Source organism: Zingiber officinale, chromosome 8A (genome assembly GCF_018446385.1).
Source record: "Zingiber officinale cultivar Zhangliang chromosome 8A, Zo_v1.1, whole genome shotgun sequence".
Taxonomy (NCBI): Eukaryota; Viridiplantae; Streptophyta; class Magnoliopsida; order Zingiberales; family Zingiberaceae; genus Zingiber; species Zingiber officinale.
Genome location: NC_056000.1, coordinates 60609039 through 60631808, shown reverse-complemented (window position 1 = coordinate 60631808; position 22770 = coordinate 60609039). Strand labels below are relative to the sequence as shown.

At 39.1% G+C, this 22770-nt stretch overlaps 1 protein-coding gene across 1 annotated transcript; it reads right to left on the bottom strand.

Moving 5' to 3' along the window:
• Window positions 1-21276: 21276 nt before the first annotated feature.
• Window positions 21277-21864, bottom strand: LOC122010891 (zinc finger protein GIS3-like). Its single transcript, XM_042567359.1, has one exon. The coding sequence runs from the start codon at window positions 21862-21864 to the stop codon at window positions 21277-21279; it is 588 nt and encodes a 195-aa protein (XP_042423293.1).
• Window positions 21865-22770: the final 906 nt, after the last annotated feature.

Genomic DNA, 22770 nt, shown 5'->3' with positions numbered 1-22770 from the left:
CTAGGATAGAAGGACAATGTCACATATTGTGAGGAGTCACAATTAGTAGTCACAAGGTGATGTTGGATCTCAACATTCTTGTAACTTGGGTAGCAATGATGTATTGCTAGATGCCGCTCATTGTTTATGTTTCTAAAGGAGTTTAGAAACATTGCCAACGTTACAAGAACCTATTGGGTCACACACAAAGAACAAGTGGATAGAGATTAGGTTCATATGATGAACCAATTGGATTAGGTTCATATGATGCACCAAGGATTGGATTCGGATTAATTCAAATTAGACTTATTGAGTTAGACTCAATTAGATTCAATTGTTGAATGAGTCTAATTTAAATTTGATTCATTGAGTCAATTTATATTAATGAATTGAGATTCATTAAATTGAAATTGACTTGAATCAAAGGTTGGATTTAACTTAACAAGGAAGAAAATTGGTCAATTTTGACTTGACCAAATGGAAGTTGAAACATCAAGTTTGACTTGATATTGCCACATCATGAAGGTTGACTCATCCTACATGGCATGACTAACCTTGCCACATCATCTCCACCTCATCATGGTGTGCCACCTCATGGAGGTTACCCATTCAATTCCATTTAATGTGGCCGTCCACATTAAATGAGGAGGTTACAAGGTGTGGCCGGACACACTAATGTAGTGTGGAGGTTTTGGTTTTGTGAATTGATGTGTGCATTCATTCTGTCATCTTCTTCCTTAGTCTTTCTTCCTCCTTGCTACTGTTGCCGTGAGTTCTAAGCAAGGGTGAAGGTGGTTGAGTGAGTTCCAAGAGAATAAGGAAGAGTGAAGGTCACAAAGGAGGAAACTACTTCTTGAGTGTATGAGATTCTTTTTGCATCCTCTCTTTTTCTTCCTTTCAAATCCTACCCGAGAGCCCAAGAAGTGCTAGCACACTTGTGGTGCTGTCTTCTCTATCCTTGAGTGTTAGAGAACACTTCTTGTTCGTGTGGATATCACTAGAGAGTTGTCTACGTTGACAACTTCGAGATCCGGCGTACCGTTGGACGAGCGGGATTTGCGAGGGCACGCTTCAAGATATAACTCTTATCTACTGTAGATCTAGAGTGTGAAACTCGTATTCGTAGTTTTAGAAATTTTTCTTTGCACGGATCCGTTGGCTTTGGGGCTTTCGGGGTTTCCGCGATGCGAAAACGTGGTTTTCGCGGCCCGAAAAACCCAACAACTCGGACTGTTTAGGGTAATAGAAGTAATAGAAGACCTCCGGTCGGAGGGGAATGTTATGGATCTTGAATAAGACGACAACGCCGCACAGGAGGCGGAAGGTATTGGAGACTAGGCTTCCGAGCGGAATACCGAAAAAGTTGCAAACTTCTACAAAGAAGGGATGGATCGGAAATCGCAGACCGGCTGAAACTGGTCGCGGAAAACACAAAAAGCTCCGCGCGGCGGTTTGTGTGGCCGAGCGGAATCTGTGGGTTGGATGATTTCAAGGTCGGAGGAGATGTCAAAACTATTAATCAGAACATTGGCATCACGCCGATTGAAGCGCGACTCCATGGTAGTGTACCATGGGCCGAGGGTTTGGTCTTGGGACGGAGAGGAATGGGCCATTGTCCGAACGGACGGAATCAAAAAAGGCAAAAAAGGTAAAAAGAAGATGGCAACGAAACAGTACCCCGAGGACGAAACCTTGGGAAAGAAATGCAAAGAAAACGCCGGGAACCAAAGAGGGAAAAAGGAGAACCTTACAACGAGAAGGAGGATCGAAGGAAGAATGCCGGAGATCGTCGGAAAGCAGAAGAACAGGATCGCCGGAGCGCTGAGAAGGAAGAAGTAGAAGGCACGCGACAACAGAAGTGAGGCGAAGGAAAGAAGAGAAGGCTTTATAGGGTAAAGCCCGAGCGGCCTCCACCGTTGGATCTAGGTCGTGAGAATCGGAGCACGCATCGCGCCGTTCATTTCGAACCGCCTCGATACCATTAGAACACCACGCCGCCGCCGTACAATGACGGCAGCATCACCACATGACATTCAGCCACTGGAACACATTTAATGAGCGCGTGCTCGACCTTAATGATGGAGATTGGCGGAAACTTCGAAGAGATGCTGGGGAATGTTGGCGTTGACTGGTGTTTTAGCTGCCCCCTTTGCTTCCGAGCGGATGGTAGTTTCAGGACGCCGCTCGGCTCAACTGATGGTCCAGTCAGTCGGACTAATCGCCTCCTTCGACTAGACTTGAAGGGGAGGCAAGTGATCCGGCGGTAAGAACAGAGGACCCCCGTTCCGGGGAGTCAACGCCACGCGGAAGTCAAAAGGTCAAAAGGATCGGAGAAGGGTGGACCGACCGACCGACTTTGGACAAAGGTTGGACCGATCCGCCGACCGGAAAAGGGTGGACCGACCGATCGGACGGCCGACCGGGGTCTAAATGACAGCAAAGGCACCCCCGCGGGGAGTCGGGGTTCCGACGCTCATGTTGAACGGAGTCGTATGGCCGAGCGAGTAGTCCGCTCGGCCGAAGACATAAAGTAGCAACACTGCGAACAGTCCACAGAGCACACGACCGGGAATCTCCGGAGTGGACCAGCATATACGACCTGCCGGACACGAGGGAACGGCCGACCGACCGGACGCTCGACATGGAGTAAAAGGAGAAAAGGACAAGGGAACATCTTCTGAAAGCGGGTATGTTCGACGAGCAGGCCATACGCAGGATCTTATGACAAAGGGTCCCGTTGTCCCATCAGAGATGTGCTCGGACTGTAGCAGTATGGTGTCAGGTAAGCTTTTCTGACAAGCCCATACTGAGGTATGGGCTGAGGACACGTATTAACCTCGGTATGTGTGCTTGAGCCCCTCCACAGCTCTATATAAGGAGTCTCACACTTCGTCGGAGGTACGCATTCTCTAATATTGAGAGCCACTTCTTTGTTGTCCACTTACCTGACTTGAGCGTCGAAGGGTCGTCGCCGGGAACCCCTTCCCGACCTGACTTCTTTGCAGGTTCGCTGGAGCTCCGTACGACCGGTCGGAGATCTACGTCAGCGACTAGGAGAGCACCACGTGCCCAGTGTCCGTTGATTCAGCGATTCGGACAGGATCAGTAGAATTATTTATAATTTTCAAAATCTTAGTTTGAAATTGAAATCAAGAAATTCATATATGGTAATCAATTGGATCATCAATCGACAGGGCAATCGATTGGTAATGAATTTCCACAAGCAGAAACTCATGGAATCGATCAAGTGATCGATTAAGAACTAGGGCAAATCGATTAGGCTAATCAATTACTTCTTATCAATCGATTGAATCAATTGATTGGTAATGATCATTGTGCGATGTATAATCTCATTTTAATCGATTACAATGATCTATTTGTTAGACCAATAGATTGGTCTAATCAATTACGAGTCATCATTTTGCGCACAGAAAAACTTGTTGAATCAATCAACCGATCGCTTAAGACCATACCAATTGATTGGTATTTATTTACTTGCACCCAAAATTTAATCAAAATCGATCAGCCAATTGATTAAACCCCATCTAATCGATTGGTGTACCTTGTTAATTGATTAGGAGGTTTGTTTTAAAACTTGTGCCCTAACTAATCGATTCATTCACTCTTTTGCTTTCCTATTTCTCCCGAACCCTAGACCTTCGAACTTTTCCCCATGATCACCGTGCTCGTTGTCTTTCATCTCCAACGTCTCTCCGGCAGTGCCTATGTCATTTAGGTCACTCCAGTAAGCTCTAGGCTCCTCTCCTCTCGTGTTCTTGATTTTCCATCTAACCACCCGGTTATAGATTCTCATTGTCCTCAAACCTAGGTGTCTTTTGATGCCAGTGTGTTTTCAATGACTATTTTCTCCTTCGGTGAACTTGTGTCGACTAGTCTTTCTCTCTTATCCATTCACCCTTCTGGGCAACCAATGCTACCAAGGTAAAACACTAAACCCTAGCTTTCATTCGGTTAGTTAAGTCCTCATGTTAAAATTTGCTAATCGGTTTGCTTGTTGCATCTCATTCATGCATCATTCTATCATATTGCTATTATTTCTCATGCATTATTGGTGCATTCATTCTTCATCCTACGAAGAAGGAAAAGTAGGTCGAGTGCGGTGAGGGTTCATCCCGCCACCATTAACCACCCACGGGCTCTTGCTTTCCAAATGTCATTATACAGCATACATTCAACTCGAAAAAGTTCAAACTCAATTTGGCTGGGTCAATTGACCTTGCATTCTTTTGTCATCATTGTGACAATGTAGTTCGGATCATTACCCATTATTAGTTGAAAAAGCTTGTTTATTATGAACATCATATCAATGAAACATTAGTAGTCGAATTCTACAATAATTTGCATACTGATGTTACTTGACATATCGAACAATATAGACTTTTCTCCCATAATTCTTCAAGAGTTTATACATTGTTGTCCATCGATGGATACTCTTATTTTCTATCCCACATTACCAAATCTACTGCCTCTACCTTTTGACCATCTCTTTTTATCTTTTATGTATGAACACTTCTACCAACGACCTCGTTTGGACGACCCTAGTGTTGCGATCATTAATTTTTTGGCACTTGAGATATCAACGATAGATAATACTTTGTTCAAAGTTGTTGTCAATTGCCTTTTACCTATTATGAATGACACGCTAGTTGTTATTCGACCCTCTCACCTTTTCAAGTTATATGCTTTCCGTCATTCTCTTGACATAAACATAGCATTGAACATTTTTCACTACATCACTCATTTTGTCATGCCTGCCCATGGTATTGTTTATATGACATTTAAACATATCATCACGAAATGGTTAGCATCTTTGGGCATAGATGTCTCACATGGCAAGCTGCACCAGATGATAAAGAAGTATTCGAGAGTCTCTCGGCTCGATCTTTCTCATTGGCTGGCATTGAGACCGAGGGGGATACCGTGAGATGGATTGATGATCATCACTTGGGTGAGGGGCCGTGACTATGAGCTATGGGGCATGAACTAGCTTGGGATATGATGACAGCAAATCAAGATGATGATGCTGTTGGAACCCCAAGATTGTTTTGGTGTGATCAACAAGTTAAGTTAGGTCCTGTGTGTTTCTAACCTTGTGTCTAAGTGTGCAGGAGCTTAGGAGCACAGGTAGTCGAGCGGAAGATGCAGCCAGCGAGAAGGACGACACGCGGTGCATCCGAGGGACGAGGCGCTGCGGAAGAGTACACTGACAGACGAGAAGGAAGCGCGCGGTGGTTCCAAGGGACGAAAGCCGGAGCGGAAGATTGCTCGGGGAGCAAGGGACGCAGCTAGCGAGAAGGACGGCACGTGGTGTGTCCGAGGGACGAAGACTACAGATGAGTACGCTGGCGGACGAGAAGGAAACACGCGGTGATTCTGAGGGACGAGAAGCCGGAGGGAAGCCCGCTCGAGAAGACCGGAAGTTGGGTTCGGGTGAACCCTTTTCCGGATGGCAGAGATCGCCCAAGCGAGCGGATCCGGAGGAGAAGAACTGGACCGAGGCGGGACTGAACCAGAGAAGAGGTTGATAAGGCGAATCTGTCACATCCGCTAATCAAATTGTACAAATGTATATTTCACTGAACCCCTTAATTTTGCAATAACGTTGTAGTAACGAGCCCAGGATCGATCTCTCGAGGAACAAACGGTAGGATGTAATCTTAGGATCGTATTTTATTCCTATTTTTGGGGTTTTTAATATGTAAATGGGGGTTTAATGCTTTGAATCTAAATCTAACAAATGAAAGCACAACAAATAAAGAGATTACTCTAATGCAAGAGTGAAACCTAAACAAATGAAATCTACTTGTGTGCCAACAATCAAACCATAATGCATTGTCACCCTACATTATAATTAAATCATCAACACACATCAAACGAAGATTGAAATAAGAAGACTCAAGTAAATCTGATCTAAATCAAGATGTAAACCCTAACTTAGAACTTAAACTCTAAACAATTAATCAAGCACAACTTAAACTCAAATTAAACTACAACAAGGTGATGAAATACTAAATTACTTGCATAAAAACATAACAACCATTAAAAGAAACAAGTTCTCAGCTATAAAACAGTAGCAAAAAGAAATAAACCCTAACCAATCTAATCCCTCAACCAATTTCACCAAACTTCACACTCAAGCTGTCACACAAGAGTGCCAAAGTCGAGACCACCCAATTTCGGACCTCAGTGGAGCATCTCAGCTGCGTCTCAGTTTCAGGTATACTCAGCAACGCCGACGGACCACCCCCGACGAGCTAAGAACATCCCAAAACCCAAAAATGCCGAAAATGATGGAAATCTACATCCCGGAGCTCTCTGGATCTGAAGTGAAAATGTGGACTGCGGATGAGCGTCGGATAAAGCTCAATAATGCCGGCGGACCACCTCCAAGCGTCACTGAATGGAATCGGAGCGCAGATTTGGAAGACCACCTCCAAATCTGGCGAAAACAGAGAAGTTGCCGTGAACAGATTTCCACCGGAGAGAACACTCTCCGATGGCTCCAGATGATCGGGATGACACCGCCGAGAAGCTCTCCACCGAGATTGAAGCTCGGGAAATTGATCGGAGAAGGAATGGGGCCGAAATCCGGAAGATGCCGCGCCACGGGACGAAGAACAGCGCAGGGGATCGACGAAGAAGCTGGGGTACTGTAGCTTCTCATTTAAATCAGATCTGGATCTGGAATGGACGGTTGAGATGATTCCGGGCTAAATCAACGGTGAAAAGTCATCCAAAATCTGATCCGAAGGCACTGATGTTGATCTAGGGTCTGGATCTACCCTCCCATAGGTCGGATCGATCAGATCATCACTGGATGGTCCAGATCTGCCCTGTCTTCAATGAACGGTCCAGATTAATTCGGCTGGATCAATGGCTAGATGAACTCATATCTGGATCAAAACTTCTGGATCTTCATCAATGGCTCAGATCTGCTCTCCATTAGGTTGGATCGGACAGATCTTCAATAGATGGTTCAGATCTCCCCTATTCTTGATAAACGACCCATAATGCTTCAAAGCTTGATCTTCTTGTTTGAACTCCGATTTGAGCCCAATTTCGGTCCAAATAGATCCAAATTCAAGATCCTTTGATGTCTACAAAATAAGAATCAAATATTAGCATCAAATAATATAAAAATAAAGTAATTTGTAATTAAGTCCAAAAATACACACAATGCACAAAATGTGATGTAACTATGATTTTAACCTATGAAATCAACATCAAACCATGTATATATGAATCAAAATAATGTAGTAAAATCATGGTTATCAAATCCCCCACACTTAGTCTTGAACGTCCCGTGAAAGTAAAGAAAACTAAAAATCATCTCCCCAGAAAATTCTCTAGCTCTATGAAAATCTCTGTACATTTCAGTTCTGCTAATTTTTATAGCTTCTCACTACACTTCTACTCCCAATTTAAATGCATCAATAATTGGAACAAAAACACACAAACAGCCAAGAACTTCCACTGATCTTTGATTTCCACAACATACTTCAGTGATCATCTCCCATCAATTCTCCATTCAATTCTTCCATATGCAGTGCCCTCATCCAAACCACTTTAAGCATCAATTTCAGCAAGAATTTAGAAATTAGCAGCTTCCGAAAGTTGATGGTTCCAAACTTCAGATTCTTTAGGAGAATGCAGCAACTTCAGATTCTAGCAAGTATTTTGTCTGGCAAGTTTGCAAAGAATGAAAAGGAAACAATTAACAATTGTTGCTGGAAATTCAAGAGTTTCACTTAATTCCAATGATCTTAAGGGCTAGTGATGAAAGATTTCATCATAATTTGTAACTCCCAGCCCCTTCTCCACTTCCTTCTCTTCCTTTTCTTGTTCTGTTTTATAACGTTTCAGAAGTCCGATTTCAGTGGAAACCAACAGCAAAATGCACTGCTCTTAGCACAGGATTGAATTATCCTTGCTTCAATTCTCCTATTTCAGTTGAAGATTACTAATGCCCCTCTTCAAAGACAATAGCAAAACTCCTAATCGACAACTCCCATAGAAAGTTAAAATTTCAGCATCTTCAAAACCTTCTTCTCACATACTTCTCTTACAATTTTGAATGTATCAACATAGTATCAAGTCTCTAAATTCAAAGCAACTGTAGCTTGCTCTTAACATGATAAAACTCAAGAAATGGACACATTTAGCATAGAACATTAGAGCCATTCTTTCACAAACGAATTTTCAAAATTTTTGCACCATAAACACCTCCTAAAATCAGCCTTGCTCAAACCTTTTCCAAACCCTAATCCATTTCTGCCATTTCAAATTCAGTGATGTTCCTTCCCCCACACTTAAAATCTTGGACATCATTACTCATCAAGCAATTCATCCAAACTCTCAATGAAATAAAAGAAATATGACAAGCAAAGAGAATTAGGAATTAGAATGCTAGATAAAAATGTTTCAAGAAAATTGTGGAGAAAGAAATGGAAAATCATGATGCAACAAAAATGACAAAATTCCTTCATTTCCATGCACACATATGCTATTGTGACTTTGAAAAGAAGATAAGCAAATTCTAGAGTTCAATTGTTGTAAGTGCATGCCACACAAAAATAAAATAACGTATAGGCTTAAAGTGGACCTCTCTAGGTATTTTTCATGCAAACAAGCTCAATCAATCAAATTGGAATTCACTACCATTTTAACCAATATCATGTAAGAAAGACATCCAATCATGTTAAATGACCTAAAATTGATGGTCAAATTTAAGAGACTTTTACCATCTTACAAATATTACTTAGAAATTTCCCATGGTGAATTTTATTCAAATGAAATGCTATGTACTAACTAAATGCAAAGTAGGAAAGTAAAATGCAAATTGCAAAGTATGGAACTAAAGAACGTATAAAGAATTTATTAAAGAAAAACTAAACACAACATGAATTTAAAATGCAAGAGCAAGCAAGATTGGAACTAACTCCCCTTTCATTCCTGGTGGTTGAAGAAGGTTTAGAAGGAGAAGCCACCCCGGAAGTGGAGTACTTTTGGTTCCACTAAAATTCTTCTTATTAATCGTTTTTCCTTCAAAGCTCTTTCTGGAGGACGGAGGCGGTTCAGTTTTAATACCCATTTCAAACATCTATTGTGTCCTGCAAAAGCAAAGATAAGCAACACATTCCGAACACTATCATGAAAAGATAAATGGATATCACATTCTACAAATTCAATTAATGGTACCTGTATGAAATTTTCGGATAATTCACAAGAAATTCTCACCTTATTGTGTTGAAAGGTACCTAAAGTAGTGATTGTTACCTCCTTTCCACCTAGTAAATGCTCAGACTCTGGTTCTGGTGAGTGCACAACTTCATGTAGTGATTCTTGGGTGCTTGGCTCCATTGCACAAGTCCCTACACTTACATCTTCTATCCTTGGTGATTCTTGAGGTAAATCTTCCAGTAAGCACTCCCCTACACTTATATCATCTTCTGCAACAATACCTGCATCTTCAACAACATCTAAAGCAACACCATCAGTAGAATTAGAAATCTGAACAACTACATCATCATCACAAATAAAATTAGATAAATCTTGTGAATAAATGGGAATAGGGTCAGGCCTGACAAAATCACTACTCTCCATCTCTCCACTAGAGTTCTGTGCTTGTAACTGATTAATGGATGATGCAATCTGATCTAACTGACTCTGAATATTCTGTATCCTTGTAAATTGTTGCTCTTGATGCTCTCTCATTTGTTGCATAACTTCATTGCATTTCCACATTGATTCTTCAATTTGTTCTTGTGCATCCTCATACCTATTCCGCTACTCCATAGGTAGGTAGGACTGATAGAACTGAGTCTGAGGCTGATAAAAATAATTCTCTATCCCATCTCCAAAATACTGATGATATGGATCCATGGTCACATGAATTTCCTGTTCTTACACTGAAACACTAGCAAATAAAATCAGAAGACTCAGGAACAAATAAAATCAACACATGAATATATAATCATGAAAGCAATCAAAACAACAATCCTAAAATTACTAAACATTGCATATTTTCCCCGGCAACGGCGCCAAAATTTGATAAGCGATCTGTCACATCCGCTAATCAAATTGTACAAATATATATTTCACTGAACCCCTTAATTTTGCAATAACGTTGTAGTAACGAGCCCAGGATCGATCTTTCGAGGAACAAACGGTAGGATGTAATCTTAGGATCGTATTTTATTCCTATTTTTGGGATTTTTAATATGTAAATGGGGGTTTAATGCTTTGAATCTAAATCTAACAAATGAAAGCACAACAAATAAAGAGATTACTCTAATGCAAGAGTGAAACCTAAACAAATGAAATCTACTTGTGTGCCAACAATCAAACCATAATGCATTGTCACCCTACATTATAATTAAATCATCAACACACATCAAACGAAGATTGAAATAAGAAGACTCAAGTAAATCTGATCTAAATCAAGATGTAAACCCTAACTTAGAACTTAAACTCTAAACAATTAATCAAGCACAACTTAAACTCAAATTAAACTACAACAAGGTAATGAAATACTAAATTACTTGCATAAAAACATAACAACCATTAAAAGAAACAAGTTCTCAGCTATAAAACAGTAGCAAAAAGAAATAAACCCTAACCAATCCAATCCCTCAACCAATTTCACCAAACTTCACACTCAACCCGTCACACAAGAGTGCCAAAGTCGAGACCACCCAATTTCGGACCTCAGTGGAGCATCTCAGCTGCGTCTCAGTTTCAGGTATACTCAGCAACGCCAACGGACCACCCCCGACGAGCTAAGAATATCCCAAAACCCAAAAATGCCGAAAATGATGGAAATCTACATCCCGGAGCTCTCTGAATCTGAAGTGAAAATGTGGACTGCGGATGAGCGTCGGATGAAGCTCAATAACGCCGGCAGACCACCTCCAAGCGTCACTGAATGGAATCGGAGCGCAGATTTGGAAGACCACCTCCAAATCTGGCGAAAACAGAGAAGTCGCCGTGAACAGATTTCCACCGGAGAGAACACTCTCCGATGGCTCCAGATGATCGGGATGACACCGCTGAGAAGCTCTCCACCGAGATTGAAGCTCGGGAAATTGATCGGAGAAGGAATGGGGCCGAAATCCGGAAGATGCCGCGCCACGGGACGAAGAACAGCGCAGGGGATCGACGAAGAAGCTGGGTACTGTAGCTTCTCATTTAAATCAGATCTGGATCTGGAATGGACGGTTGAGATGAATCCAGGCTAAATCAACGGTGAAAAGTCATCCAAAATCTGATCCGAAGGCACTGATGTTGATCTAGGGTCTGGATCTACCCTCCCGTAGGTTGGATCAATCAGATCATCACTGGATGGCCCAGATCTGCCCTGTCTTCAATGAACGGTCCAGATTAATTCGGCTGGATCAATGGCTAGATGAACTCATATCTGGATCAAAACTTCTAGATCTTCATAAATAGCTCAGATCTGCTCTCCATTAGGTTGGATCGGCCAGATCTTCAACAGATGATTCAGATCTCTCCTATTCTTGATAAACGGCCCCTAATGCTTCAAAGCTTGATCTTCTTGTTTGAACTCAGATTTGAGCCCAATTTCGGTCCAAATAGATCCAAATTCAAGATCCTTTGATGTCTACAAAATAAGAATCAAATATTAGCATCAAATAATATAAAAATAAAGTAATTTGCAATTAAGTCAAAAAATACACACAATGCACAAAATGTGATGTAACCATGATTTTAACCTATGAAATCAACATCAAACCATGCATATATGAATCAAAATAATGCAGTAAAATCATGGTTATCAGAGGTCCCGGACGAAAAAGTCAACATCTGTTGACTTTGGGCTCCGGGCGCCCCGGACTGCTCCGGGCGCCCGGAGCAGTCCGGGGCGCCCGGAGCCCTCCGGGGCGCCCGGAACCCTTCCGGGCGCCTGGACTAGCCTTTTGACCAGGATCGAGTTTTGACTCGATCTGATCGTTGGGGGATAGAGTTTATCCCCCCAGTGCGCCTGGAACCCTTCAGGGCATCTCGACCAAGGCTATAAATATAGCCTTGGTCCAGAAGCTTTTCAATGAACTCTGAATTGTAATTCCAACACTTGTAAGCTTTAGTCTAGAGTTGAGCTTCTGTTTTCTATGCTTCAACGCTGTACGAGGCTTTTTCGCCTGAAGGAGTTTTTAGTGAGCTTAATCTTCATTGGATTAACAACCACATCGGTTGTAACCAAGTAAATCCTTGTGCCTCGCTTTTTCTTTATGCTTTTAATTTATCGACTTACTTTATATATACAAGTGTCAGCTTAAAGAGTTCGAGAAAGGATTGTTTTGTTTTCATTATTTTATAGGACTATCGAACAACCCCTTCTAGCCGGCCGCAACAGTCCTACAGATGCTACCGATGACGTGTATGGAGATGATGATGATCTTCGATTTCATGTTCTTGTGCAGTTGTGCTCGAGGAGATTATGGACACATGCTTCGAGGAGGTGCATATGGATCACACTCTTGTTATGATTGAGGTGCACACGAAACTTGTGACCATTGGACGCCGACAAATTGATTTGTAAACGAGCATTGTTTCTTTGACTGATCTAGTGCGCTCGTGGATGTTGGACCATCCTCCTCCTCGTCATCCAGCAAGTGTTATCCCTCCTATTGTCAACACTCCTCCGAGTGTTTCTAACCCTCTAGTGGATATTGATCCTGCTGATGATTATATTGTTGACTTTTATGTCCCTCTTTGACACATGCAATTCACTCTCTTTGTATGAATGTTTGTTTTGTGTTTATATAACTTGTTCTTTTATTGGTTGTACTGTAGTTACCATTTTTGTGTGATATAAGTCATTTTTATGGATTGATGTTGTGACGAAGGTGTCCTTCGTCATATTATTCCATTACTGATTGTTTGCTTGCATTATATGTAGAGGTGTACCCTATCATTTCATTAGTTTAGGGGAGTGCCCTTGTCTTGTTTATGTTTATGTTTCTATATGTTTTAGGGGCGTGTCAATTTCTTTTGGATGCATATATTGAGGGGGAGTTCATTATCATTATTGTCTTCCTTTGTATTAATTTCATTTTGATATTTGGTAAAGAGGGAGACTTAATGCATTTAAGTTTAGGGTTCTTATGACATAATCTTTTCATGCTTGTTGATTAACTTCATGTTGATTGCAATTCTTATGCATATATATCATACATCTTGATAATATTATAATATGTTGGAAATTAGCCTAAACTTAATAAATTGTCAAATATCAAAAAGGAGGAGATTGTTGGTACAATCATGCCCTAGATGAGAAGTTTCAATGATTGACAATTATTTGAGTTTAAGTTAATATGTTGGATTTAAGTTGAGTTACAAGTTTGTAGGACAAATAAAGTCCAAGAAGGTTTAGTACCATATTTTTGGTAAGAAGAAGTCCTTGTAAGTTGAAAGACTGGATGCAAGGTAAAAGAAGTCCAAGAAGGTCGAGAACTAGATTCTTGGCAAAGGTTACCCAAGCAGATTGCGAGATCAGATGCTAGGGTAAATGAAGACCCGAAGATAAGGAAGCTCCAGACACAAAGTCCAGGGAATAGAAGGTTCATCTGGCATGGGGTAATTGCTTTCGATTGGAAATGTGTTCTAGAGATTAGGGGCACCAATTGATTGGCAATTTATGCTAATCGATGGGTAATCTAACTCGAGTAGAAAGAAGTAGTCTAATCGATCAACCAATCAATTAGGAATTGCCTAATTGATTGGTGCAATCAATTGAATCGATTATAAAGTTCTCTTCACGAACAGAAACTTTCCAAATCGATGACCAATCGATTAGGAATGAGCTAATCAATTGATGCAATCAATTTGGAATTCTCTTTGTGAACAGATGCTTTCCAAATCGATCGACCCATCTCTTAGGAAGGAGACAATCGACTGATATAATCAATTTGGAATTCTCTTTGTGAATATAAGCTTTCCAAATCGATTGCCAATCGATTAAGAAGGATCTAATCATTTGATGCAATCGATTTGGAGTTCTCCTAGCGAAAAGAAACTTTCCAAATCGATTGACCAATCGATTAGGATCTTACCAATCAATTGGTATGCTACATCAAACCAAGTCATTTCTATCTGGTAATTTTGAAATGAAAGATCTTGGTAAAACATCCTTTGTTTTGAAGGCGCTGGAATTCCGTTCAGCTTAAATTTCCCTGCACAAAAATTGTACAAGTACAGAACTTTTCCTAGCAACCTGCATGTTTGATCAGACATGTGTTTAATCAATCAAGCAAGTTCTTGATGGATCAAAGCACACCTTGATCGAAGTACAAGATCGCTAGTCTCTTGTGTTGGTATTCCAAAAAACAATATAAAGAAAACTAACTAATTACGCAACGGAATTAAGAATTAGTTGTACCTTTTCTTTGTAGCTAAAGACCTCTTGATCTTCTGCCGTATTCCTCTCCTCTTCTTTGACATCGTGTGGGCGACGATCTACCAAGACAACACCACCCTCCTTCTCTTCTCGCTTTCCAAATCGCCGGCTACAAAAGGAGGCTCTAGGATGGGACACCTTCTAATCTTTTTCCTTCTTCTTTCCTCTTCTTCCTTTTCTTCTTGCCGCTGGCCACCAATGGATTGCTAGGAAGGGGCGCCGACCATAGTTAGGAGAGGAAGGGGGAAAGGGGCGCCAACCCTAAGCAAGGAGGAGGGGGAAAGGGGCGCCGACCCTAGAGGGAGAGAGAGGTGCCGCCGACCACAAGCAAGGGAAAAGAGAATTAGGAAAATTATAAAGTTAGGTTTTTGGGGCCACCACCTACTCCTTTTTATAGGCTTGCCGTCGGTTACAAAGAAAGAAAAAATAACAGAATTTTGTTTAGAAAAAATCTAAACCAAACTATGTTAAACCAAACCAAGTTTAACCAAACCAAGTTAAGTTAAACCAAACTAAGTTAAGTTAAACTAAACCAAGTTGTGGATGGGTGGATGCGAGACTTTATATAGAGGCTACAATAGGGACATAGAGGAAGAATTGGTTTAGACCTCCTGATAGGCTTGGGCTTCCTGTGTTCGGCACGAACACCTAACACAAATCCATCAATAATAACCCATACCACTAAAGGGTTATTATTGAACTACCGCACCAATCTCATATTACAATATGGGCTCCTTCTTATCATGAGTGTGTTAATCTCCCTGTGTTTAAGATATCGTATGTCGTTAATTAATTGAGTTACTGACAACCCAATTAATTAGCATCTGATTCCAAGAGTAGTACCACTCAACTTTATTATCATGCTAGACTAAGTCCACCTGCAGGGTTTACATGATAATCCTTATGAGCTTCTCAAAGGGACATCATCAACCTAAATAATTAGGACACAATTTTTTTCTATAATCAACGACACACCATATAAATAGTACTATTTCCCAACTTATCGGACTTATTGATTTAACGAATAAATCTCACCCATTGATAAGTTAAAGAAATAAATACTAAGTATACGTACATGTTATATAGGGATTAAGAGGACACACATCTATAATAACAGAGGGTTTGTTCTTTTATATAGTCAGTATAAATCGAACAACCTCAAATTGTCCTGCTCAATACACACATAGTGTACTAGTGTAATTTTATAGTCAAGACAAACTAATACCAAATTACACTACAACCATTCTAATGGTTTGTCCCAATCCATCTTGGTTGTGAGCTGCTATTTATAATTTATAAGGAACCGATAACATGATATGTTGTGTGACACTACATACCATGTTATCAACAATATAAATTAAATGGACAACTGCATTGACATATATATAAATGCAGACATTTGACCAAAGTGATTCTCATTTCAAAATATTTCAAAACAGATGTTCATACAAAAGCTAGACTTATAGTATACATCCCAACATGTTTTAGACATACAAATCTATTGTGATCGTTCAAGAGGTATTCTTAGACTTTCACAATAAGCCTATATTGAAAAGGTACTTATAAGATATGATATGCAGAATTGTACATCTGATGACACGCCTATGTCAAGAGGTGACAAGTTCAGCTTGCAGCAGTGTCCACGACTTAAACTTGAAATAAAGGAGAATGAACAATTCGCATATGCGCCAGCAGTGGGAAGTCTCATGTATACACAAGTTTGTATTCGACCAGATATAACATTTATAGCAGGGATGTTATGCAGATATGTAAGTAACCCAGGACCATCGCACCAGAAAGTGATAAAGAGAGTGATGTGGTATTTGCAAAGAACTAAAGAATATATGCTTACGTATCAGATATCAGATCATCTGGAGGTGATTGGATATTCAGACTCCGATTTTGTTGGATGCTTACATAGTAAGAGATATACTTCGGACTATATTTTCATGTTTGTTGGAGGGGCTATATCTTAGAAGAGCGTTAAACAGACTAGTAGCACTTCTACTATGGAGGCAGAGTTGGTAGCATGCTATGAAGCATCTAATCATGAGATTTGACTACATAACTTCATCACAACATTACAGATAGTTGATGACATTGACGGACCACTGAGTATCTACTGTGATAATAAAGCCGCAGAACTTTGTGGCAAGAACAATCGTAATTCGTCAAAGTCCAAGCACATCGATATCAAGTTTCTAGCGGTTAAAGAAAAAGTTCATAGTAGTCAGATTATGGTAGAGCATATCAACACAGATTCCATGTTGGTTGATCCACTCACCAAATGCTTGGTGCCTAAGGTGTTTAATGCGTATGTTGTGGATACGAGAGTTATTCTTTTCGAAGAAGAACTCATCTAGTGGGAGTTTGTATTTATTTTATTCTCTATATTTGATAATAAAGATAAACATTTTATTTTGATTATTGTACGTATTTAAAGTTCAAAACATTAATGAGAATTTATATGTTTGTTTGACACTTTGACTGTGATATCATTATTTACTATTGTTGTTTAGCATTTAGTATTTGTAAATATGATACAGATTCCTTTTAGAATCATAAAGTTGATCGTGATTTACTATTACAGTTTAGCATAAAATATTTCACAAATATTATCTGACCTCTTTTAAGGTCATCTTAGGACTAGTTGAAAATTGACATGTAACAATCGCATTTCATGTAATTTTCACTCTACACATCTATATCTTGATCTATGTCATTAATGACATTGGTATTGTGATTACTGTTGGGGCTTGTTATGATTATATATAGTAGTTATGACCTCTTAGTTCTATACCAATGAAGTTAACGAATCAGATTGTTTACAGGGGTATTCTATACCCATAAAGTTTGATATCAACTGAAGTTTTACTTGTATTTCATATATAACTCACAAATAGCCCAAGTGGGAGATTGTTGGTTATTATCTCTAATTGGTGGACTTAATTATAAGTTGTGTATATGAGTACAAATCGAATCTATTAAAGTGATCTAACTTAGGCTTATTGGGTTTCGGTTATTGGATGTAGATCTTGTATGTGTAGAACATATAGTCCCGCTTCTATTATCATCTATGGGTTGATAATAGATGCTCATTATATATAGGGTTGATCCCCAAGGGTTTAGGATTTTAATTTTGACAGAGCTTTTGGTTCCCCATTGACCTAAAGCATTTCGGTACCGTCACTCCTAAGCCCCTTGGAAGACCTTCCTTTTCTTTTTGCTGCATCTTCTTCCACAAAGATTATTTCTGGACGACGCTAAAGACAAAGATGACTTTTCAATTAGGTTTCTTATCATATTTGTTTATGTATTTATCTTTCTGATGACAGGTTCTCGATAAAACGATGATTCATACTCATATATTCTTGTATTTTCTATATATACAAATTCTTATTTTGACTGTCTAGAATTCATGCGACTTATGTTTTTAAGAATCATCAACTAAATGATACACTAGTTATAAAAATTTAGAACAAAATTTTATTTATAAATATAATCATCGTTAAGTTTTGTTAATAAAAAAAATTAGTAGTAGTCTAATATTATATAATGAACTCAAAATCAGTAGCTCTAATGTCACATATTTGTACTTATATTAGTCAACTTGGTATCAAATCATATGGCTACCTATCTAGTCTAATACTGATTTTGTGTACTTATATATGATTGCGAGCCAGTGATTCAATCAAATTTACGCTTAATTACTAAACAAAAATAAATCAATGACAAATCCTGATACACTCATTGAATGCCTATATAAAATTATCTAAGAACCCATTTTCAACACTAACAATTTTTCAAAACACCTTTAATGATTACAACAGTAGAATATATATCATATATAATTGAAGGTAATGAAGGAAGATTTCGTGAAACTCTGCTTCGTAAACGTGTCAATTTTTCGAGATGTTTCTATCGCCAACAGTTTTATTATTATCGTGGGTCCTTCATGTTCCTTACATCAACGTGGATTACCTCGAGAAATAGCAATGATAGAGCTTTTACAAATATTTGTAATTCGTGATCTAATCAGACAACATGTTGCTTCTAACATAATAATTAACATAGTTAATCACAAGGAGTATGACTACACTCAAAAGTACTTGTAAGTGGAAGAAGCCCTAGAACCCCTTTTATAGTATGATGATGTTAGGGATAGATGAAGTAAGAGACAAGTATTGATGTAGTCTCGTATTGTACATCTGAAGGACTTATAAAGGACAGTCCGATGTACGAAATTTTCATTAATACATGGTCTCAAGAAAAGATCGAACCACATTGAGTCGTACACACAACCTTATCTTGTATTGTGCAAGTGGTTTGTTTTCACGTCTTGAATCCGTGACCTCAAGGTCATATGACAATAATTTTACTATTACGGCAAGACTCTTCTATATGAAGGACTTATAATTTTGGTTATTCAACTTAATGTACTTACATTCACCTATAAAAAAACACACCCGTAACGATCATAATAGTCATGATTCTAATAGCAATTAATCAATTAATAATTAGCATGATATCAATATAGTTAAACACTACTATATATTTGGTGTCAATTATTGATAAGTGATAAATGATGAATGTGACAATTATAGCCTGAGTATAAATATTTTCTAGTACTCATGATTCATTCTTTAATTAATTAAATGGCCCATTCATGAAAAGCAGATGCTCAACATCAATATTATCTTAAATTCATGCATCAATTAATATCCAGTCCAGGTGTTTCAAATCCATCTCGAGTTTGCATGTATTTTAGGGCAAAGACAGATGGGTAGGTCTCCAAATGCTGGTGGATATATTATAAAAATAAGCTGATGATGATTAATATATTCGATGCGAATCTCAGGATGATCTTTGCAGCAACTCTCTGATCACTTGTTGACTAATAGCAACGTCATACCATAGATAATAATCCTGTCAAGGATTAATTAATTAATTAATTAATTGATTGATTAATTAAAGAATGAATGATAAACCTGCCATGTTTTACGTAGTTGCTTCTTTTATTATATTATAAGGATTTGGAAGACCAATCGCTCCTCGTAGAGTGGGAGTTGCAGGTAGGAGTTTGGATGGGGTTTAGGGTTTGTAGTTTAGGATTTAGGGTTTAGGAAGGTGGCCAATGAGGTAACGAGACGTAGCGGGAACCTCTTCAAATTATCAACCTGCTCTCTGTCAATCGCACATTGTGTCATCCACGTTTCGCAGCTAGCTTCGATCGATATTACTTAACTCCACAGTAGTGCTTTTCGCATTTGTTTCCATGTTTCTGAAATTTAATAATTAATTGTTTAGAGAAATCAAATTGATTTTGATATTTGAGTTGGAATTTGAAAAATATATATATATGAGGTATTTCGAATTAGTTTTGAAGTTTAAATTAAAATATAAATACTTTTGGCTCGGTTCGAAATAAAATTTAAACTCGAGTACGATTTGAATTGTTCCAACCTGATTTGAACATAATTGAATTATATTTTGTAATATGATTTAAATTCGAATATATTTAAATTAAAATGGTATAAAACGGCAAAAATCAATAGAGCTTTAAATTAAAATTATATAAAAGGACAAAAATTTAAATTTAAATTCTACATTATTATCTTCTACCATACACATTAATTCCTGAATTTATCGATTAATTGTATATGAATAAGACAAGTATATTATAGCAACTACGAAATTATAGTTGCTATAATATTATCTTTGTTAAATGTGAATATTATCGAACAAGATCAGTTCGGGTTGTTTAACTGAATGCTACAACTATACATTAGCAATTACGATTTCATAAGCTGTGACGATGTGAAATTATCTTGTTCATATAATTGGTTGACTAGTTCAGAATTTGCTATGTATGACTGTAGATAATAATGTTGAACAATGTACTTGAGGGTAGGAGTCTAAACGAATCGAGTCAGTTCGTGAGCTTTTCAAGCCGGTTCAAAAAATATTCGATTCACATTCAAAATTATTGAATTTGAACATATTCAACAATTTTTCGAGCCGAATTTGAACCCATAATATTTTGTTCGATTGTTTATAAGTTACTTGTGAGCTGAATTCAAATCGAATTATATAACTTTTTACACAATTCTAACTTAAATATATTCAAATTAAAATTTGAATAATTCGAATCGAATCTAAATTTTAGATATTTCGAATATGGTTCAGACACTCCCTCAATTTTTAAGAATAAGAAATGTATGGGATATAGGAATAGGGGTGAAAGAGAGGTAAATGGGAGGTAACAACATGGTGGCCTCCCCCTCAGCATAAATACCTATATTTCATCCTTTTGATATGAATTCTTGGCTCTGTCCTTGTTTGTATTTTTAAGTTTCGAGTCGAGTTTCGAATATCATGTATACTTTTCAAGTTCGAACTCAAATATTAATTTTTTTATACTATTCTACTCGGTTCGATTCATTTGCATCCCTACTTGAGAACAGTTGTATCATCTTAGGAGGCGCGGGCAGGTTTTGATAAAAAAAATGGAAATTGGGTCCTTTGATTTTTGCCTTAAAAATAATCAGAGTTCTTAAGCTACTCGTTCGAACGAAATATTATGCATTCAAATTCGTCTCGAACAAATTATCGAATATATTCTAGTTATGTTGGTATATTCCAAACACGTACGGGAGTTAAATAGAACAGACTAATTCAAAATTAAAACAAACTCGCAAATACACTTCATCGGGTTGCTCCCCTAATTAATATAACATCTTAGACAATCCCGCGAACGGGAATTAAATGAAAAACTATGACTAAACGATCATGGAAATATTACAACTACAAGCCATGCACGGCCATCGCTAGCTAGCTAGCTCTTGATTGCGGTTTCATCTTTATGATCCGGCCGGAGCCAGGCGGAGTTGGAGGTCTAACTCTAACGCCTCCTCCGCCCTCGCCGTCTTGCTCTGGCCGGATACGCTGAGCCTTTCCGAGGACGGCTCGCCGTGAAAATGGCCGGTGGCCGAGCAGGTGCGCTCGGGGATAATCGCCGAGAGACGAGTAGACGTGAAGGACGGCCGCGGTTGCGGTGGCGCCGGCGCGTCGCGTGAGAAGTAGATCCACCCGGAGGCGGCCGGAGGGTACTCCTGGAAGAGGTGCGGTGGCGGCTCGAGGGCCGGCAAAATCGTGTTTCTGGGGAGCAAGCCGGTCCCTCCGCCGCCGCCGTGATGGATCCGGTAGTAGTAGCGCTGCCGCATCTGGGCGGCGCGCTTCAGCTTCTGTCGCTCTCTCTTGTGGGCGTTCTGGTGGCCGCCCAGCGCCTGCGAGTTGGCGAACTCGCGGCCGCAGTACTGGCAGTCGTACTTCCTGCAGACTGGCTTGCCGGCGGCGGCGATCGTCGTGGTGGAGGACGAGGAATCGGAGTCCGGACAAATCTTCTCCGCCTCGGAAACGGCGCCGATCCCCAACAGCTTTGTCGTCATTCCAGTTACTCGGCAGATGAAAATATGGAGAGGAAGAGGAACAAGATTGAGTTGGTGTGTTTATATATATAGAGAGAATTTTTGTAAGGAAATTAACTGGATTTAATTATTCAAGGATCAACAAAGTAAAAAATTCTCATTATATAAATAAATAAATAAATCATGGAAAAATAAAAAGAACTCTAATAGGCTTTATAACACGTGATGGAATTTGAAGGGTTGGGACATCCCCAGAGAATTAAAGGGATGGACATATGAAGTGAAGCCCTTAGATTGCGGCGCCTGTCTCGGCCTTTAATTATTTTTTTAAATTGGTTATCTTAATTTTATGATGCCTCCCAGCGGCATGGTTCCATTACATGCATTGTACATGAACTAAGTCTCCGGATCTATAATATGATATTTAGAATATCATTTAGATATTCATGATAACTTGATCATTAATTATGATATATTTATAATTTTTTTTAAATAAGGTGTGTAATCAAAAGATATTAGACTTCTAAAAAATGTGAAACCGTCACATCAACGGCCCCCTAGAACCGGTCTCACGGATATGGAGAGAGATAAATGCAGGTACACAGCTGAAAGCGCATAGCCGGGACGCTAATCCCAGACAAAAAAATATTAGACTTCTAGATTATCCATCGCGTGTACTTCTTGATTTACCATAAGAGAATATTTTATAGGACCCAATAGATCACCTCAGGATTAGTTAGTGAAATTAATTGGATTTTTTATTGTGCATAAACTAGAGGGTCGAGTTGTACTCAAATAGGAATTGTTAATAGAGAGGTATATTTTAATTTTCGATAAGTAGTATTTAAGTAGAAAAGCTGTTTTGGATTATTTTATATCGTCTGTCTTGAAAGAAATAAAACATATCCAGGAATTAAAGTTAGGATC